Source organism: Crocodylus siamensis, chromosome 7, assembly GCF_052110815.1.
Source record: "Crocodylus siamensis isolate JL-2025a chromosome 7, ASM5211081v1, whole genome shotgun sequence".
Taxonomy (NCBI): domain Eukaryota; kingdom Metazoa; phylum Chordata; order Crocodylia; family Crocodylidae; genus Crocodylus; species Crocodylus siamensis.
In genome coordinates this window covers 29,706,545-29,722,376 of record NC_143401.1, presented here as the reverse complement: position 1 = coordinate 29,722,376, position 15,832 = coordinate 29,706,545, and the positions used below count along the sequence as shown (strand labels likewise).

The following is a 15,832-nucleotide window of genomic DNA, read 5'->3' as shown; positions in this document are numbered from 1 at the left end:
AACCCTATGATGAACGGCCGTAAGTCAACCACTTATTAATAGGACTTGAAAAATACTTCTCTGTGAATGTTATTTCATAATCACCCACCATGAAGTTTCTTTCATATTACTCTGAAGCATCCAGTTCTACTTATTTTAGAGGGGAACATTACATTGACTACAGTGATGATCTGGTCTGGTAGAGTTTGTGTTTCTAAAATAATTTGATGGAAAAATGGGACCTATGTCAGCTCCATTACTTTGGTTTTTATTTTGTTTTGAGGTGGTATAGCATATATCTACATAAAAGATAGAATTTTACCTTGAAGCAATAAAGTGAATTTGAGCCAAGGAAAATCAAGGATGATTACCGGGAGATAAATCCCTATTAGTAAGATATTTGTGGGTGTTTATATATTACCCATTAATGCATTATCTGAATACCTGAGACATACTGCAGTTTAAGATAGTGTCCCAAAGCCTAATACGCTTCTCAGATTACTTGATTGGAAGGCTTTAAGATCTTCAATCCATTTCCAGTTCCTATTTTAAAAAGGATTTTATTTTTTATGCAAACGTTTGAAAATGTAATAAATCTTGGTTTATGTAAATCTTTGAAGATTATTTTCACATTATTGACTGGTTGATACAAGTTTGTTTTTGTTTCAGAAAGTATTCAAATACATGCATTGGCTACTAGTTTTGCATAGGGAGACAAATTTGTTTAGATGTATTTTGTTTGTTTGTTTTTTTCTGGAGAAATAGAAGATTTAGTAATATGAGGTCTGATTTAGTAGTATGAGGTCTGACAAACAGTATCTCCAAGGCAAGCCATCTGATTTCCTGAGAATGTGTTTACTTGTGAGACACACAGGTTTATTTGTGTGAATTTAGTTAATCAAAGGCATAAATTACCTTTAAGCTCTAAATAATATTATAATTTGGCTCTATTTTAGAATTAATAACACAAAAGCAGAAAAAGTTTGAGAATTAGGTTCCATTCCAGTTTTCACTGACATAAGTCAGAATCTTCCTGTTCATGTTCATGAAAATAGTATCAAACTTTCAATTAGAGTCTATTGTACTTAGAATGGATACTGGGGCCACGTCCAGACAACCACGGATGTTTGGTTCCCTGGGGACAAGAAGCAGCAGTACACCTTGTGCCACTGCTACTTGTACCTGGGGAATGCCCATGCCACATGCCCTCTGGTGCATGGCATCTTATTCTGGGTGGGGTATGGGAGGCAGGGATCAGCAACTGTGCTGGCCCCAGCAGCCTTTCTTGGAGGCCAGGGAGGCTGTAGCCATGGTGCTTCTCTGGCTGGGAGCCTGGCTGGCAGCCAGAGTATGGCTTTGCCAGGCCAGGCTCTGGTTTTTGGTAGTACGTGCTGCCCCACGTGCACTGCCCTTTTTTTTTTTTCTGCATGGATCTCCCTGGGTCAAAAAAAAAATCCCCTGTGCTGGAAGGTAGCACCACGGGAAATGCCTGATTGTGTGATATGTGTCGCCACAACCAGGGCTGCAGACCACATACCTCATGGCTATGCTGTTCTAGCTGCAGCCTCAATGGTCATGTGAGATTGCAAGTTTGGTATTAAGATAGGTAATCTTAGAAACAAATAGCAAGTATGTGGATGTTGTATACATATCCATCCGGTTTTCCACTAATGGTGAACTAAGCAAAGAAATGTTGACTGCTGAAATGCTTGTTGAGCTACTCTGTCAGATTTTATTGGAGAAATTTGAAACATGGAAATAATACAGTAAAATTCTTAGTCTGTAAACTCCTCCTTCCTTATCCTTATGTAAGACAATATACAATATAATAAGGTAAAAAATACCTTACTGGCTCAAGAATGTACTTGTTATCTCTCAGTGAGCCAGTTTTTCATAAGAAGCCAGCAATAGAAGGAGATCAAAATGTACAATTTTAATGAATGGTTAAGATACTTTTTAACTGTGTTTTTCACAGAATGTGATATTCACTTGTGGCTTTATTTTAATGTTTTGTTTTAATCAAATTAGGTTTTGTGCACCAAAAAGAGAAAATGAAGTTTCGCGGTTTCCAACTGAACCTGTAATTAAGCACCTAAATAGGTTGGCCTCATTTTCAGAGATGCCATGTACTGAACTTTGGCAAAGTTGTTAGTGTCCTGCACCACTAAGCTATAACACTTGTTTAGGTGCTTAAATATGAATTTAGTCCCATCTCTATAGTAACACAAATTTGAAATTGTTAATCTTACCTGTTTTACGATTAATTCTTTACAGTACAAGGTTGCTATTAAAGTACTTTCCCTGTCATTTTCAATAGATTCAGGGGAATAATCATCATCTACAGCTAAAAGATCTGAGACCTTTGTCAATATGTGGGAAATAAGTATTGCTTCAAACATACCTACTTGTGGATAGGATTATTGCTTAAAGATGATAATATTGTGGAATAATCCTTTTACACAAAAAGCCACTTTAAAAAAGAAGTTGAGAAGGCTGCAGGTATAAACCTATATTTTATCTGTGGAAACAGATACTTTAATCTGTAATTTTCTATAATATTAGAATAGATTCATGCCTGTGGTTTGAAAACATTACTTATTGGACAAAAAAAATTAATTTCCATTTTTTCTTATTATTTAGAAGTAAAGAATGCAGCTAGATCAAGTTACCCAAAACATTCATTTCAATTCAAGAATGCAACTACTAATGCACTGGTTGGTGCCAAGCCCACTGAAGGAATCCTGGAACCTGTTCCACTTGTTAATAACCGTAAAGGGAGCCTCTTTCTACCCAACAATCCCTCTCTACTGCATCTTAACTTGTTGAGTTCTGTTGAACAAGGAAAATCTACCTACTGTAGATTGCAAAGGGCACTCAGCTTGCCTGTAAAATATCGCTACCACTCCCAAAAGCCCGGGTTGAACCAAGATCTCCGTAGGTAGCCCCTTAGCTGGATATATAAGTCAAAACAGATTGGTTTGTGCATGGTTTTATGATCTGTTTTCAATGTGAATATGACATCACTAATGGTCTGCTAAGTGTTTACAGATGTGGGCTTCCCCAGATGTGGCGATTAATAACTTAATTGAGATGGCTAGTCAACTAACATTTCTGGGCGGTTTGTGGTTTATCTTTCATATAGCTTATTTGCCTTAAAACATTTACTCTGGGCAATGCATTTACAACATTTTCAAGTTGGCATGATGTTTGGTATCTTAAATGTCAACAGTGCTGCAGGTTCTTTGGAGAACCATAAAGCAGGCAGCCATGAATGTTATTGTTAGGTGAGCTGGCAGAGGAAAAGAAAGAGACAGTTTACTGTATATATTTTTAAAGGTAACAACATACTAAAAAAACCCAGTTAGGAACGTGTCCACTGTTTTTGAAAGACATTTCCTTTATTTTGTTTAAAACCAAAATGAGAATAAAAGTCAAGTAATATGTTGTTACAGATGTTCAGCTCTGCATTAAGGCTGTTAAAATTACCAGCACATCTTAAATCAATTCATGGAACATTGTCTAGAGGTTATGTCATTGAAATAATGAATCCTCTTTACTCAAGAATAAGCAAACATGTTAAAACATCAGTGTAACTTTAAATTAAACTCCAGCATAAACCAGAGTATCTGAAGCCTCATTAGACTTGCCTGACATTTTTCTAGCACTGAGTCTTCCTGATCTGTAAAACTGTTAGATTCTGTGCCTATTAGACAAGTGAGCACTGGGTTGTTACAACAGTACATTAAGCGTTATATTTAGGGATGTGCAAAAACAACCTCTAGAATTGTATGAGAATTCAGAGTTTGGGTTGAGTTCAGATCCTATAAAATTCTGAGTCAGATTCCTGAACTTGTTTGCACTTTTCATGAAAGCAGGTAAAGAAAGTCTGCCTAATACACTATGACTGTATTTTAACACAATCCTCACAGCACACAAGAAATTCAAAATATTAAAACAGGGAGCACTTTCTCATTAACAAAAGCAGTAGGTCAAACATGTAAGATTAGAATTAAGTTGTCATAAATTGCAACCCATTATTCAAATACAGTTGTCTTTTAACTGAGATAGTGAATTTAAGACTCCTTTTTAATTTAATTTTTATTCCTCACATGCAGACATGGGAACGATGAAATGAAAATTATATTTTATGGCTTAACTAAAAATTTTGCTAGATCTACTTTCTTTAAATGCTCAGGAAATTGATAGAATATATAAAGGATAATAATTAAATATGGTTTATATCCTACCTATGACTAAGAAGCCACTTGTGAGTTATCATTGCAACACTACTGGGAGCCAAGCCATAGTTAATAGTCTCCATTGTGCACCATTCATATATTTCAGCTTCAGACTATTTTTCTTTCCTTTAAGGGAATGTGACTGCATTTCTGAGTTGCAGATGCACTCTAAACTGTACATGCAGATTTCACTGTTAAATAAAGTCCAGATTCAAATGTGATATGATTAAGATACATGATCTTTCATTGCTACAATGAAAATAAATGGCTCCCTTGTCTAATACTTGTTGTTTAATGCAAAGCTTTATTACTGAAATCTGGTCTCTCAGAATGTTTTAGTAACAAGTATTAACTACTGAGCCACATTACTTTAGAACATTGCAGGTAAATAGATTGTTACATGTTACACAGTTGTTTAAAAAAAATGATAGTCACTCAATGAAGAATAAAGCTTGCTTACTGTAAGTGTAATCGAAAAGGAATCTGTTAGGAAACCCAGTCTCGAAAAGATAGTACTTCTGGATGGTAACTAATAAGGCCTAATTTTCCAATTGGCCAATGTGGCATGACATCTGGTAGTATTGCAAAGAGCAAATGCTAGAACATGCCAGATGAAAGGTCCTCATTGGACTTTAACATTTGAAAGCAGCAAGGATGTGTTATTTTAACCAGATGAAGGCTTGGAAAAATTATCTTCTTTAATAGCATTTTGCACTGTTCAAGAACTGTTTCTGGGCATAATATTCCTACAGATGGTCTGTATTAAAGTAAGACTTTGCAAATGCTCCTATTGAGTCAAGTGTTTCCTTGTACTAGTTGAAAGCTATAAAAAGTGTTTTTCTTTTAGACTCTGATAACCATTCTCTAGCCCACAGTAGCAAATTAATTTAGATGAAGGTCTGAATTTTGATTGCTGGCAGAGAGAATCATTTGTAGGTGTTTGTTTGTTTTTCTGCAAGCAACATTTTATGTGATTCTTACTTCCTTTAATCTCTCAAGTGGTAATTCTGTGTATGATTTGCATGGAATATTTGTATTCAGTAAAGAGTAAGGGAGCCTAGTGTATCTTAAAAGCAACTTATTGCTTGTGTGGAATGTATGTAACTGCTCTTGACAGATAAGCTTAAAACAAGGCTTTACCATTTTCCAGAGAATGATTTGCAAGGGGTGTCATGGAATACTCGGAAATCTGCGCTATATTATAATAAAGGCTGGACAAATCCTATTAAAATAATGTCTGTGCATATTTTACCCAGTTTACAAATAACAGTAGTGAAACAATCATGTTTAGTTGCAAGGAATTTTAATCGAAAGGAAAATTTTAAATATTCGTATTTGAGTATTTGCTATGGAAATGTTTATACTCACCAGCTATCTCACCACCTGACTTATGTAACCAATCACAACTAAGCAACACAACATAAAAATTTAATATCAGGTAGCAAACTGTTCAAAATTATATATAAGATGTCTAAAGTTAAAAAAAAAATCAACCTAGAAAGAAATTGCATTGTTTGCAGATATTCCGGAAATGGAAAAAGAGGCTAAATAAGTCTGATAAATTATTTAGTGTAAGGTTATCACTTCTCACTTCTAATTAAATCCCTTTTACATCACTCTTTTGAGACATTATTTTTTTAACCCTCTGGTTTTGTTAGGCAGTGCCAGGATGTTTTTTTAAAAATAGCATTATTGCCTTCCGAGGGTTCAGGCAAAATGAAGTTCCACAGCAGATTCCAGAAAACAGACAGACATGACAGGTTAGAATGTGGACTGTAATAAAATAGTGTCAAAAGAGAGTTACAGCAGAAAGATATTGCTTAATTCATTTCTAGGCAAATCTAGATTAGGTGACATGTCCTGGTTTGGGGGATCTTTTTGGTTCCTATATAGTTTATTACAAATGGAATTTTTTCCCAGCTTCTGCTTGTGCACTGCTAATGTGTACTAAGCTCCTTTAACATAGCTACAACTATTAATACCTTTCCTTTTAGCTTTAAAGTAACCCAGGCCTCAGTTACAATATCTTCTCATTTGTTTTTCAGTTAACTGTAATATGGAAAAAGCCTATTTTGATTTTTGAAATTACAGCACTAGTTTGAATTTGAGAAAACAGTACATTCACAGACAATACCCTTGGATAGCCAGTGTAACTGTTTTTCAATCATCTACTGCAGTAGCCATCTTTAAGCAGTAATGATGGAAGTTTAATACTAATGCATAACTTATTATAAGCAAAGAGTATTATACTATACGTCATCCAAATTATGTATTGTTTATAGTAATCATAAGCGATTTCACATTTGGGAAAATGATCTTTCATTGAAAATGCACTTCATCCTCATTTAAAGATCTTTCGCCATAACACATTTATTCTCTGTTATACAGGTATTGTCCCTCACTTCCATACAAACTCTTTCTGTTTAATCCTCTTATGATATCTCCACTTTTTGAAAGGGGTGGAGTGATGAAGTCTGAATTGTGCTGGAGATCTTTTCACAATCACAGACTATGTTCACAGTCCTAACTAACTGAAACATTGAACATCAAGGCATTGAATATTTTACATCTCTTCATAAAGACTCGGTTGTCTAGCATGTGAGAAACAAGAACCGATTGATATCTGGTTCATTAGTAAAGCAGGCTGGCTGCTGTTATGTTGGTATTTCAAATAGCATTTTATCTTTCTTAGTATATAGCAGAGCACTAATTCTACTCTCTATAGTACAGATTAACTGAAAATAACTCTAAGAATAACATGATTGCTGTTCCCCCCGTTTTTGTTTTTGAAGTATGAAACCAATTTGAACTTCTGTGTTCAAAAACCTGGTTTTCTTCCCTTCCTCTCCTTCTTCAAAACAAACTCTGACTAACATGTATTTGATTTTTATTACTGTTGGGCTTAAAATATTAGCAATGAAGTATCAGTGCGTGAATGGACGTTGAGTGTGTGTTCTTTGCTATTTCACTTGTGTTTCATGCCGTGCTTAGAGCAGTTCTTAATCTCATGAGTTGCCTATATTTCCAGTTGAAGATGAGCAGCCGTCGACGCTGTCGCCCAAAAAAAAGCAGCGAAATGGAAGCATGCGAAATTCACCCAACTCCTCACCCAAACTGATGAGGTAAGACGTAAGATTGTAAGAAACTCATATCTTTATCTCCTTTCCTCCCCCCCTTCCTCTCAACCTCCCCCAACCTCAAAAAAGCGGGGGAGGGGGGATGAAGAAAAAGATTGTTAGATAGTTTCTGAAAGGCTGAAGTATTTATTCTGTCAGCTTGTCAGCAGTTAATGATAGAGCTGAAAAAAAATTCTGTCATGAAAAACAGTTTGAAAAGCTGTTTGAAAAATACATAGGCTTTAAAGTCTTAGCTGTCACCCTGTCCTGTCCGTGTGTAGTTCTTAAACAGCAGTGGCACTAATGATAGCACTAACCAATCAGAGGAACTCGTGTGGTTAGTTTGCCTCAGGCAATTCTCTTTTTGTTGGAATCCCTCTGAGTACTGTTTTCTGTACTTAAGGCCATATGTGAGATGTATCATCACAATCAAAAATGAACCTGAATATTACCTTCCTTTTATCCTGTCGATTGAAATCAAATTTCTGTTAATTGATTTTGACTGATAAAAAAGTCTAATAATCTATGTGCTTGCCAAAGCAAAGTTCAAAACTAATGCAGTTTTACTCAGGGTAAAAGCAATATCAATTATGAAATACAAGATTTTTTTAAAGATACTACATACTCTGAAAGTGGATAATGAAAACATCTTCTGGTGGGTAGTGGATTTTTCTCTCTCTTGTCAGATATACAGTATTTTAAACCACTAGAACCTTCATGTAATTAAGCCATTCCTTTCCGCGGGACAGTTTCCCTCTATGTGGAGGTTCTTTATGTCTGGAATTGTAATTGGGATATATTACTATATTGTAACAGCATGGCTCTTTTATTCTATTTCCCTTTGTTGAAGTCACTGGGAGCAAGACCAGGCACTAGAAATGTAGCTTTATTGTGGCTGAATTGTCTGCAAGCAGGTTGTTCTATTTGGTTTGTCTATCTGTATAATTAGAAAAAGACCAGGCTAGAAATTCAGATCAAGGTTGAAACCAGAGATGAACATCATAGTTCTGTTGTATATACGTCTTTATATAAGTATATATACACATTATATATAAATATACATGCACATAGACAGAAAAACCAACACCCACACATGTAAAATATATTCATCAGTCAGCACCTTGTTCACTTAATGGCAGTGACCATGCTCCTTTAGCAGTTTTCAGTATAGCCAGACAATTTCCCACTTTGTATTACAGACTGTGAAAGAGGAATTTCCTTAGCTAGTTGAACTTTCTTCCATTTCTCCTTATTGTTCCTGCAATCTAGGGCATATTCAAGGGCAGACTTTCTGCATGTCTTCTTCATCTGTGTTTATACTGCAGCACCAAAAGCAAGATTGATTCACAGAGGAAAATGCACCCAGCTGTGTCTTTTTTTTTCCCATTGACCATCTATTTCTGTTAAATGTATCGTTAAAAGTTTTCTGCCTTTCCGTTAGCTCAGCCTTGCTGTGTGACACTGATTTACATGCTTGTTTACAGTTTATGAGGAAGAATAAAATGAGCATACCACCAAGCTTCTCATTTTTATGATGGCAGTTGTCATGCTAACATCATTTTCAATTTGCTCACCTTTGGATAATCTTTTTATCTGGTGCTAATAATTTTGCCCATTTAAAGGTTGAAATATGTGGGACCTCTCTCCCTGTTGCCAAAATTTAAGAAAGTAAAAATAAAATAAAATAAGGAAAGGAGAGAGAAAGCTGAAGCATTTGGAGCTGAGTGCACTGTCCCTGTTTGCTATGTAAAGTATGCCTCATTGCTTTGATCTTGAGTAATAATAATTCTGGGGAGTTATACTGTTTTCATATGCTTCAAAGCTGTGTCAAAGTTTTGCTGCTTAAGGGTACTTCTTTATTCTACTGGCTCTTGGGTACTGAGATGACAGGTCCTCTGTACTAGGTGCAGGCTTTTTCAAGTCATAGCCTTCAGCAAAACATCAAATTACCAAATACAGGGTAACATACTTCTACACAAATGCCTTTCCTGTAGATATATTATACCATATATATTAAATACTTTAGTGTTACACGGTACATTTTATGTGCAATAGAAAGTGATGGTTTGAGGTAGCCTTAGGGGTACTTTTTTTCCACAAGCAGAAAAAGCTAGTGTATACCGTATCAAGTATGGTTTTTACAGGACTTTCTGCCCGAAGGCCTTTGTAAATAAGTAATGATCAACAGATTGGCTGTGGGTTTTTGAAAAGCATGCCTGTGTCAGTTTGCATGATGGGGGAAAATTTTCAAAGTGGAGCCTGCTTTCATTGCCTGCTGAAGAGGGACTGAGGGAGAGTAGTCATCCCGAGCTTGAGCTGTCTGCTCAGTAGCACATCAGAATTGCTAAATACAGGTCGAGCAATGAGCACAGAACTTGCCAAGCCTCCAAATCTACTTTGTTTTTTTCTTCCTCTTTCTTACCGTTGAATTTATTTGCTGACCTTCTTCTTCCATTCTTCAAGCTCCCCCTACTCCTGCCCCATGTCCCTTCTACTTTACCCAATTTCCATGTAGGGTAAGCTGAATTTTGTTTCAGAGCTTTTAAACAAGGAAAAAATGGATTAAGTCCAAATAAATTTTGGTTTTACCCAGTAAGTGGTCAGATCCTTTTCTATGGAAAAGAATTTAGGCTCGATTATCTCATTTTAAAAATACAGAACATATCTAAATTGAAATGTTGTGATTCTCTCCCCACTCTAATGCTTGTCTTAGTTAATGTCATCTAAGGACAAGAGATGCTTCCTGTCAGATAAAACATACTGTATTGTCTGTTCCTGATATTTACTGTTTTTCTTTCCAAAAATTTGAGGAAAAGACATTTTTACAACTAGATGTTTTTCAATGGAAAAAAAAAATTGTCATTTAACAGACTTGTCCATATTATTTGACTTTGATGTGCTGGAGTTCAAGTGTTAGGAGGTATAAGCATGTAGAGCAGGAAGAATGCACATAAATTCCATTGTGAAATGTAATCAGAGCTCTACTGAGTCACTTCCTGATCAACCCTACAGGCAGCAGAGGGTCCAAACTCAGCAGAAATACAGCATGTCCACTGTCACAGGGAGCAAACCAGTGAATGGAAGTTCATTCAAAGAAGATGATCCTCTGCTTTGCTGTGTGCTATGGGGTAAAATTCCATGCTTATTGAACACAAAAAAGTTCAATAGAACACAAAAAATTACACCTTCAGTGAATGAATGGGGTTTTGGAGAGTTCAGCTGCGGTGCCTAATTTGATCCAAATCTAAACTTACAAGATTGTGAGGTTCTTATCACTAGAGTTTGTCTTTTATCACTAGAGACAAATTGATGTTACCAAATATAGATGTCTGTTTTACAGTACGTGATGACAATTACCTTTGTAACCAAAGTAAATGAACATTAGACATCTCTTACATGAATATGGAGAGAATTAGGAAACCCAGCACAATTCCAGTTTCATACAAGATCACATCCAAAGAAACATGGTGGATTAAAACTGGTATAAAACTGAAGGAATGCAGGGATGAATCTGGTGTAGAACCTCTAAGTTATGATACTGGTCATATCAACTGCTTGACTGGAGAAATATTTAGGCAACAAATGAGAAACGTAAAACCATATCATCATTGGATAGCTCCCTTAATATTAATGAAGTTTTATTGATTTACACCAGCTGAGAATCTGGCCCTTAAATCTGCAAGAGAAAATATTTGCAAAAATCCTTAGACTAGAGCTTTAAATGACAGCAACAAAAAGCCTCTAAAAGGGAGGTGAGCCATCTTCTCTTGAGGAGACATCCTGTGCAAATTGGCACATTCTGTAAGGCCAAGTTACAAAAGGAAGAAAAAGAAAGGAAGCAAAACAATACATAACAGTAATAGTCATGTAGGGCATGTTGAGTGTTAATTGTCATTAGGCATTTATAGACAGAAAAGGTAGAAACATTTGATGCCTCTCATATCATTAAAAGAAATAAATGTACTTGTTCCTCACCCCATGGTCTCCTTTTTTGTTACGAGTCATAGATGAACAATCAAGTTAATTATGACTTGGCAGCATCCAGTGTATCTGGTAGGCAGGCTGGTCAAAAAGTAGTCACTCTGATTTCAGTGGTAACCAATAAAAGTTATGAAAAGATTTAGATTCCCAGCTAAAAAGCCACTTAAAAGAACTGTTAGGGGCTCTTGTCACTTAGTGCTTTGGTAACTGCAACTGCACAAGTGAAATACACTGAGTATAAGGAATGTCAGCCCAGCTGAGTCAAGTTACCTCTTAATGCAGGAACAAATAACATCTGACAGGGCCCAAGGGGCCTGAAGAGCAAACAAATAGTTTGTCCCTGTCCACTCTGAATTGAGTGGTGCACTTGACATGGGCCTCTAGACAAGTAGCATACTCAGCAAAGGGTCATTATCATTAGTGTCCCTGAACATGTAAAAATCAGGGGCATTGTAAAGCTGAATTTTCAGTTAGTTGCCAAGGAGAATTTCATAAGCCTGAGGATTTTTCTTGATCCACAGTCCAAAAAACTCCCCAACCAAACAGTGAACTTGCTCAAAGACTAGCAAGGTCCAGTAAAAGTGACACTCAGAAGTCAACCTTTCTGCAACCTTTCTGGGGCAAAAAAACAAAAACCAAAAAAATAAACAAGAGAGACTATTTATCTGCTATGACCAGGGAAACATCCACAGTCTGTATGAACGATGACCGATACCTTAATCTAGGCTTAGTATGAGGAATGGTTCCTCCCACTTCTTTGGACTCTCTCTCTCTCTCTCTCTCTCTCTCTCTCTCTCTCTCTCCCTGTTTTTCCAGGGGCTGACCTGTGTTACCCCTGCCCCGCCAGTATTACCCTCTGAGCTGACAGTTTCCATTACTCTAAGTTGAACCAAATAAAATAGAAATAGGCTTTGATGGAGACACTTGTCAACTGAAAACTAGCAAATGGTGTATTCTGATTATCCTTAACTTGTGACCCGAATTGGATATGACCCAGCTCTGCAGATTTGAAAAATAACTGGTTAGTTGTAATAATGCCTTACAGTTGTATATTTTTCCTTGCCCATTCCCTGCAAGAATCTTGAAGTAATCTATAAACTGTGCAAGTGTTATAGTATGCATGCAAGTATCACTTTCCATACCATTGATGTACAGACAGCCACCTCTAAGTGCCATAGCATATATTAACTTCCCACTATACTTTAGGATAGAATCTATTTGTTATGTTTTAAGTTGTTAATAACCACTGCATCATGCATAGTTTTCCTTAAAGGGATTAGTCGACTTAGGCCAGGTACAAGCATTACACTTTTACAACTATAAGTGATCGGAAACCAGTTTATACCCATAATAGAACAGAAGTTCAGCATAGACTGGTTTGAAAATGGTGGAATCCAGTCTGAGATTTCCACCCCCTGCTCACCAAGGGGCAAATGTGTGTTCTGTTTGCTACCAATCTAAATTATGCCACTTGCAGAAAACCACATAACTTAGGTCAATTTCACCTCAGGCTTTTTGATTGTACCTAGCTTTATTGGTTTAAATGAAAGAGGACAATCTACACTAGACTTTCCACTCTGAAACTGTATTAGTGATGTTACAGATCCCTAAAATAAAACAAGTGTCCACATTTATCCAGTTTTCTGAAATCTGTACAAATTTGCCCAACATTAGAGAATGGCTTTTTTCAGGCCCTTTTTCTCTCGTTCCACCAAATTGCCACATGTTCAGATTAATATACTGTAAACAACAACTGCTAAAAACTGCGGGCATACTTGCTCCTCTCTTTTTAATTTGCTTTATAAACATTGAAAACAATTGGCCAGTTCATACTTTCTCTATGAATGAAGTTCTTGTATCTCAGGAGCATAGTCTGAATATTTATCGAGATATAAGGGTACTCCAGAAAAAAGATACTTTAACTTTAGTTGGTGGGTTCCTTGGAGAAAGTACTCTACATCAAGTTCTTCAGCAGACATGATGAGCTAACCAACCCTTTTGAAAAGGCTCCTGACAGTTGAAAAATGTATATATATAAAGAGAAACATGTTCTAGAAATATTTATCATGTAGTGGGGAAATTGTTACTGGGTGCTCAGAGATTAACCAGAACTCATATTATAAAATCAACCGCAATTCAAAGGCAAACCCAGGACTTTGACTGCTAACAGCTGAATGAGTTAATGTCTTGCCTTAGTAGATTGAGGAAGAATCTAAGAGAAGGAGATATAGGTTGTCTTAGCAATTTTGAGAATGATGAAAAAATAATAATAAAAAATTGTGTGTGTGTGTGTATCTGTGCATGCATGTGCTTATTCATGCACATCACTGGGCCATTTTACCTATAAGGTTTCTGACTTCTGTGGACTTAATTCTTTAAAATTTAATTGCTGATTAATTTGTGAAAGTAAAGGTCAGTGAGTTAGTGTGATTAGTGTAACACAAGCAACAAATTCTCATTACAACTTAATGCCATCTAGACAGACAGGGGGTCACAGGGAATGGCTAATGGTAGCCGACAAATGTTGGGTGTATTAGTCACAAAACATTTGCTGAATTCCATCAGAACGTCGTGACAACCTTCACAGCTAGTCCCAGCGAGCTGCAGTAGTCAGTGGAGTTTGCCTGTGACAAGCCGTCACTCTATCTTGGTAGAGCTTTATAGCACCAGTCAAAGCAGTCAGGGAAGATTGAAGTGACAGAGGCCCACTGAGTAAATAGTGAAACATGCAGCACATCATGAAATATTCAGCTAGGGTGTAAAAGCTCTAAATGCTTTTTCAATTATTAGCACCTGTACTGGCTGCATACATCTAACACTAACAGCATGTTAATTGCCACAATTTGTTAGGGTGGTTGTAAGAGAAACTTGAAAGGCATGAGACATTTTCCAGTGCATCTCTGCTTGCCATCTTACCCTTCAGCAAACCCTCCCCTTCCCCATAAAAAAAGTGTACATTCATGTATGAAAGCTCAAAATTGGTCCACAAAGTCAAAGTACATGAGATGGTTTTCAAGCTCTGGAATGTCTAAGGGGATTGCCAGTCATTTTTTTGTACCAAACACTGAGCCATAGTGTACCTACTGAGGAAAGGTATATTTTCAGATTTCAGCAAGCCTAGCAAGATAGCCACTGCTGCTTAGGGGTGTTTCGCCATTGATTCAGTACAAGAAGACTTGTTTTCTAGGAGCAAATAAAAGGAGGTAAGGTACATAAGTCATGTTGTTTCACTTTCAAGCATTTCAAGCATCAAGGGCAGAGGTCCTACGTACCCCTCATCTTCCTCCTTACTTTGTGTAGGTGTTCCATTGTGGATCAAAGTAGCCCTAATATACAGTACTCTGTGATTGATGGGTAGAGGATTGAGGTGAAGGTGACAAAACCCAAATATTAATATTACTTAAACCAGAAGAAATTTTCACCTTCTTGATTTTTCCTTTCTTCTCCCCCACCCCTTCTGCATTTCATAGATTTCATACACATTTGGGCTGGAAGGGACCCTGGAGGATCATTGAGTCCAGCCCCCTGTGCAGGAAGTCAGAAGGGATCATAGGATCCCAGTAAGATAAGCATCCAAATGTGTCTTGAAGGCATTCAAAGTGGGTGCTTGAGCCTCCTCCGGTGGCAGTCTATTCCAAAATTTGGGGGCTCGGACAGTGAAGTAGTTCTTTCTTATGTCCAGCCTGAATCGGTCACAGTGGAGTTTGTGACCGTTTGATCTTGTCATCCTTTGGGGGGCTCTGATGAACAGACGTTCCCGCAGATCCTGATGAGCACCCCTGATAAACTTACAGGTGGTCACCAGATTGCCCCTGAGCCTGTACTTTTCTAGGCTGAATAGTCCCATGGCTCTCAGCCTCTCATCATAAGGTCTCTTTTCCTGACCTCTGATCATGCATGTGGCTGTTCTCTGGACTCTCTCAAGCTTCTCCACATCCTTTTTGAACTGTGGAGCCCAAAACTGGATGCAGTACTCCAGCTGCGGCCTCACCAAGGCTGAGTACAGTGGGAGAATGACATCTTGGGATCTGCTTGAGAAGCATCTGTGGATGCAAGCCCGCATTTTGCTCACTTTATTAGCTGCAGCATCACACTGAAGGCTTGTGTTCATATTTTGGTCAACCATGACCCCCAAGTCCCTTTCATCTGTAGTGTTAACCAGCGTAGCACTACCAAGCCTATAAGCATGATACAGGTTTTTCCTCCCAAGGTGGAGAACCTTGCATTTTTCGGTGTTGAACACCATCAGGTTCTCATCCGCCCATTTCATGAGTCTTTCCAGATCCACCTGGATCACCCTCCTGCCCTCAGGTGTGGATGCTTTACCCCAGAGTTTGGTGTCGTCAGCGAACTTGGCCGGTCCGCTTCTGACACCAATGTCCACATCATTGATGAAGATGTTAAATAGTATGGGCCCTAGGACAGAGCCTTGTGGGACCCCACTGGTCACAGTGCACCAAGATGATTGGCTCCCATCGACCACCATCCTCTGGGTCCTACCGTGGAGCCAGTTCCCCA

General features: G+C 37.5%; 1 protein-coding gene across 4 annotated transcripts in view; it reads left to right on the top strand.

The window, feature by feature from the left end:
- KCNMA1 (potassium calcium-activated channel subfamily M alpha 1) overlaps nucleotides 1-15,832 on the top strand; it is a 1,030,169-nt gene that overhangs the window by 865,106 nt on the left and 149,231 nt on the right. For 3 of the 4 annotated variants that reach the window (XM_090058810.1, XM_090058812.1, XM_090058811.1), the window contains one exon: nucleotides 7,246-7,339. In XM_090058810.1, coding sequence (XP_089914936.1) covers nucleotides 7,246-7,339 — 94 coding nt within the window. Of the gene's footprint in view, nucleotides 1-2,619; nucleotides 2,914-7,245; nucleotides 7,340-15,832 lie in introns of all 4 variants that reach the window. The other variant, XM_090058809.1, reaches the window with a different exon arrangement.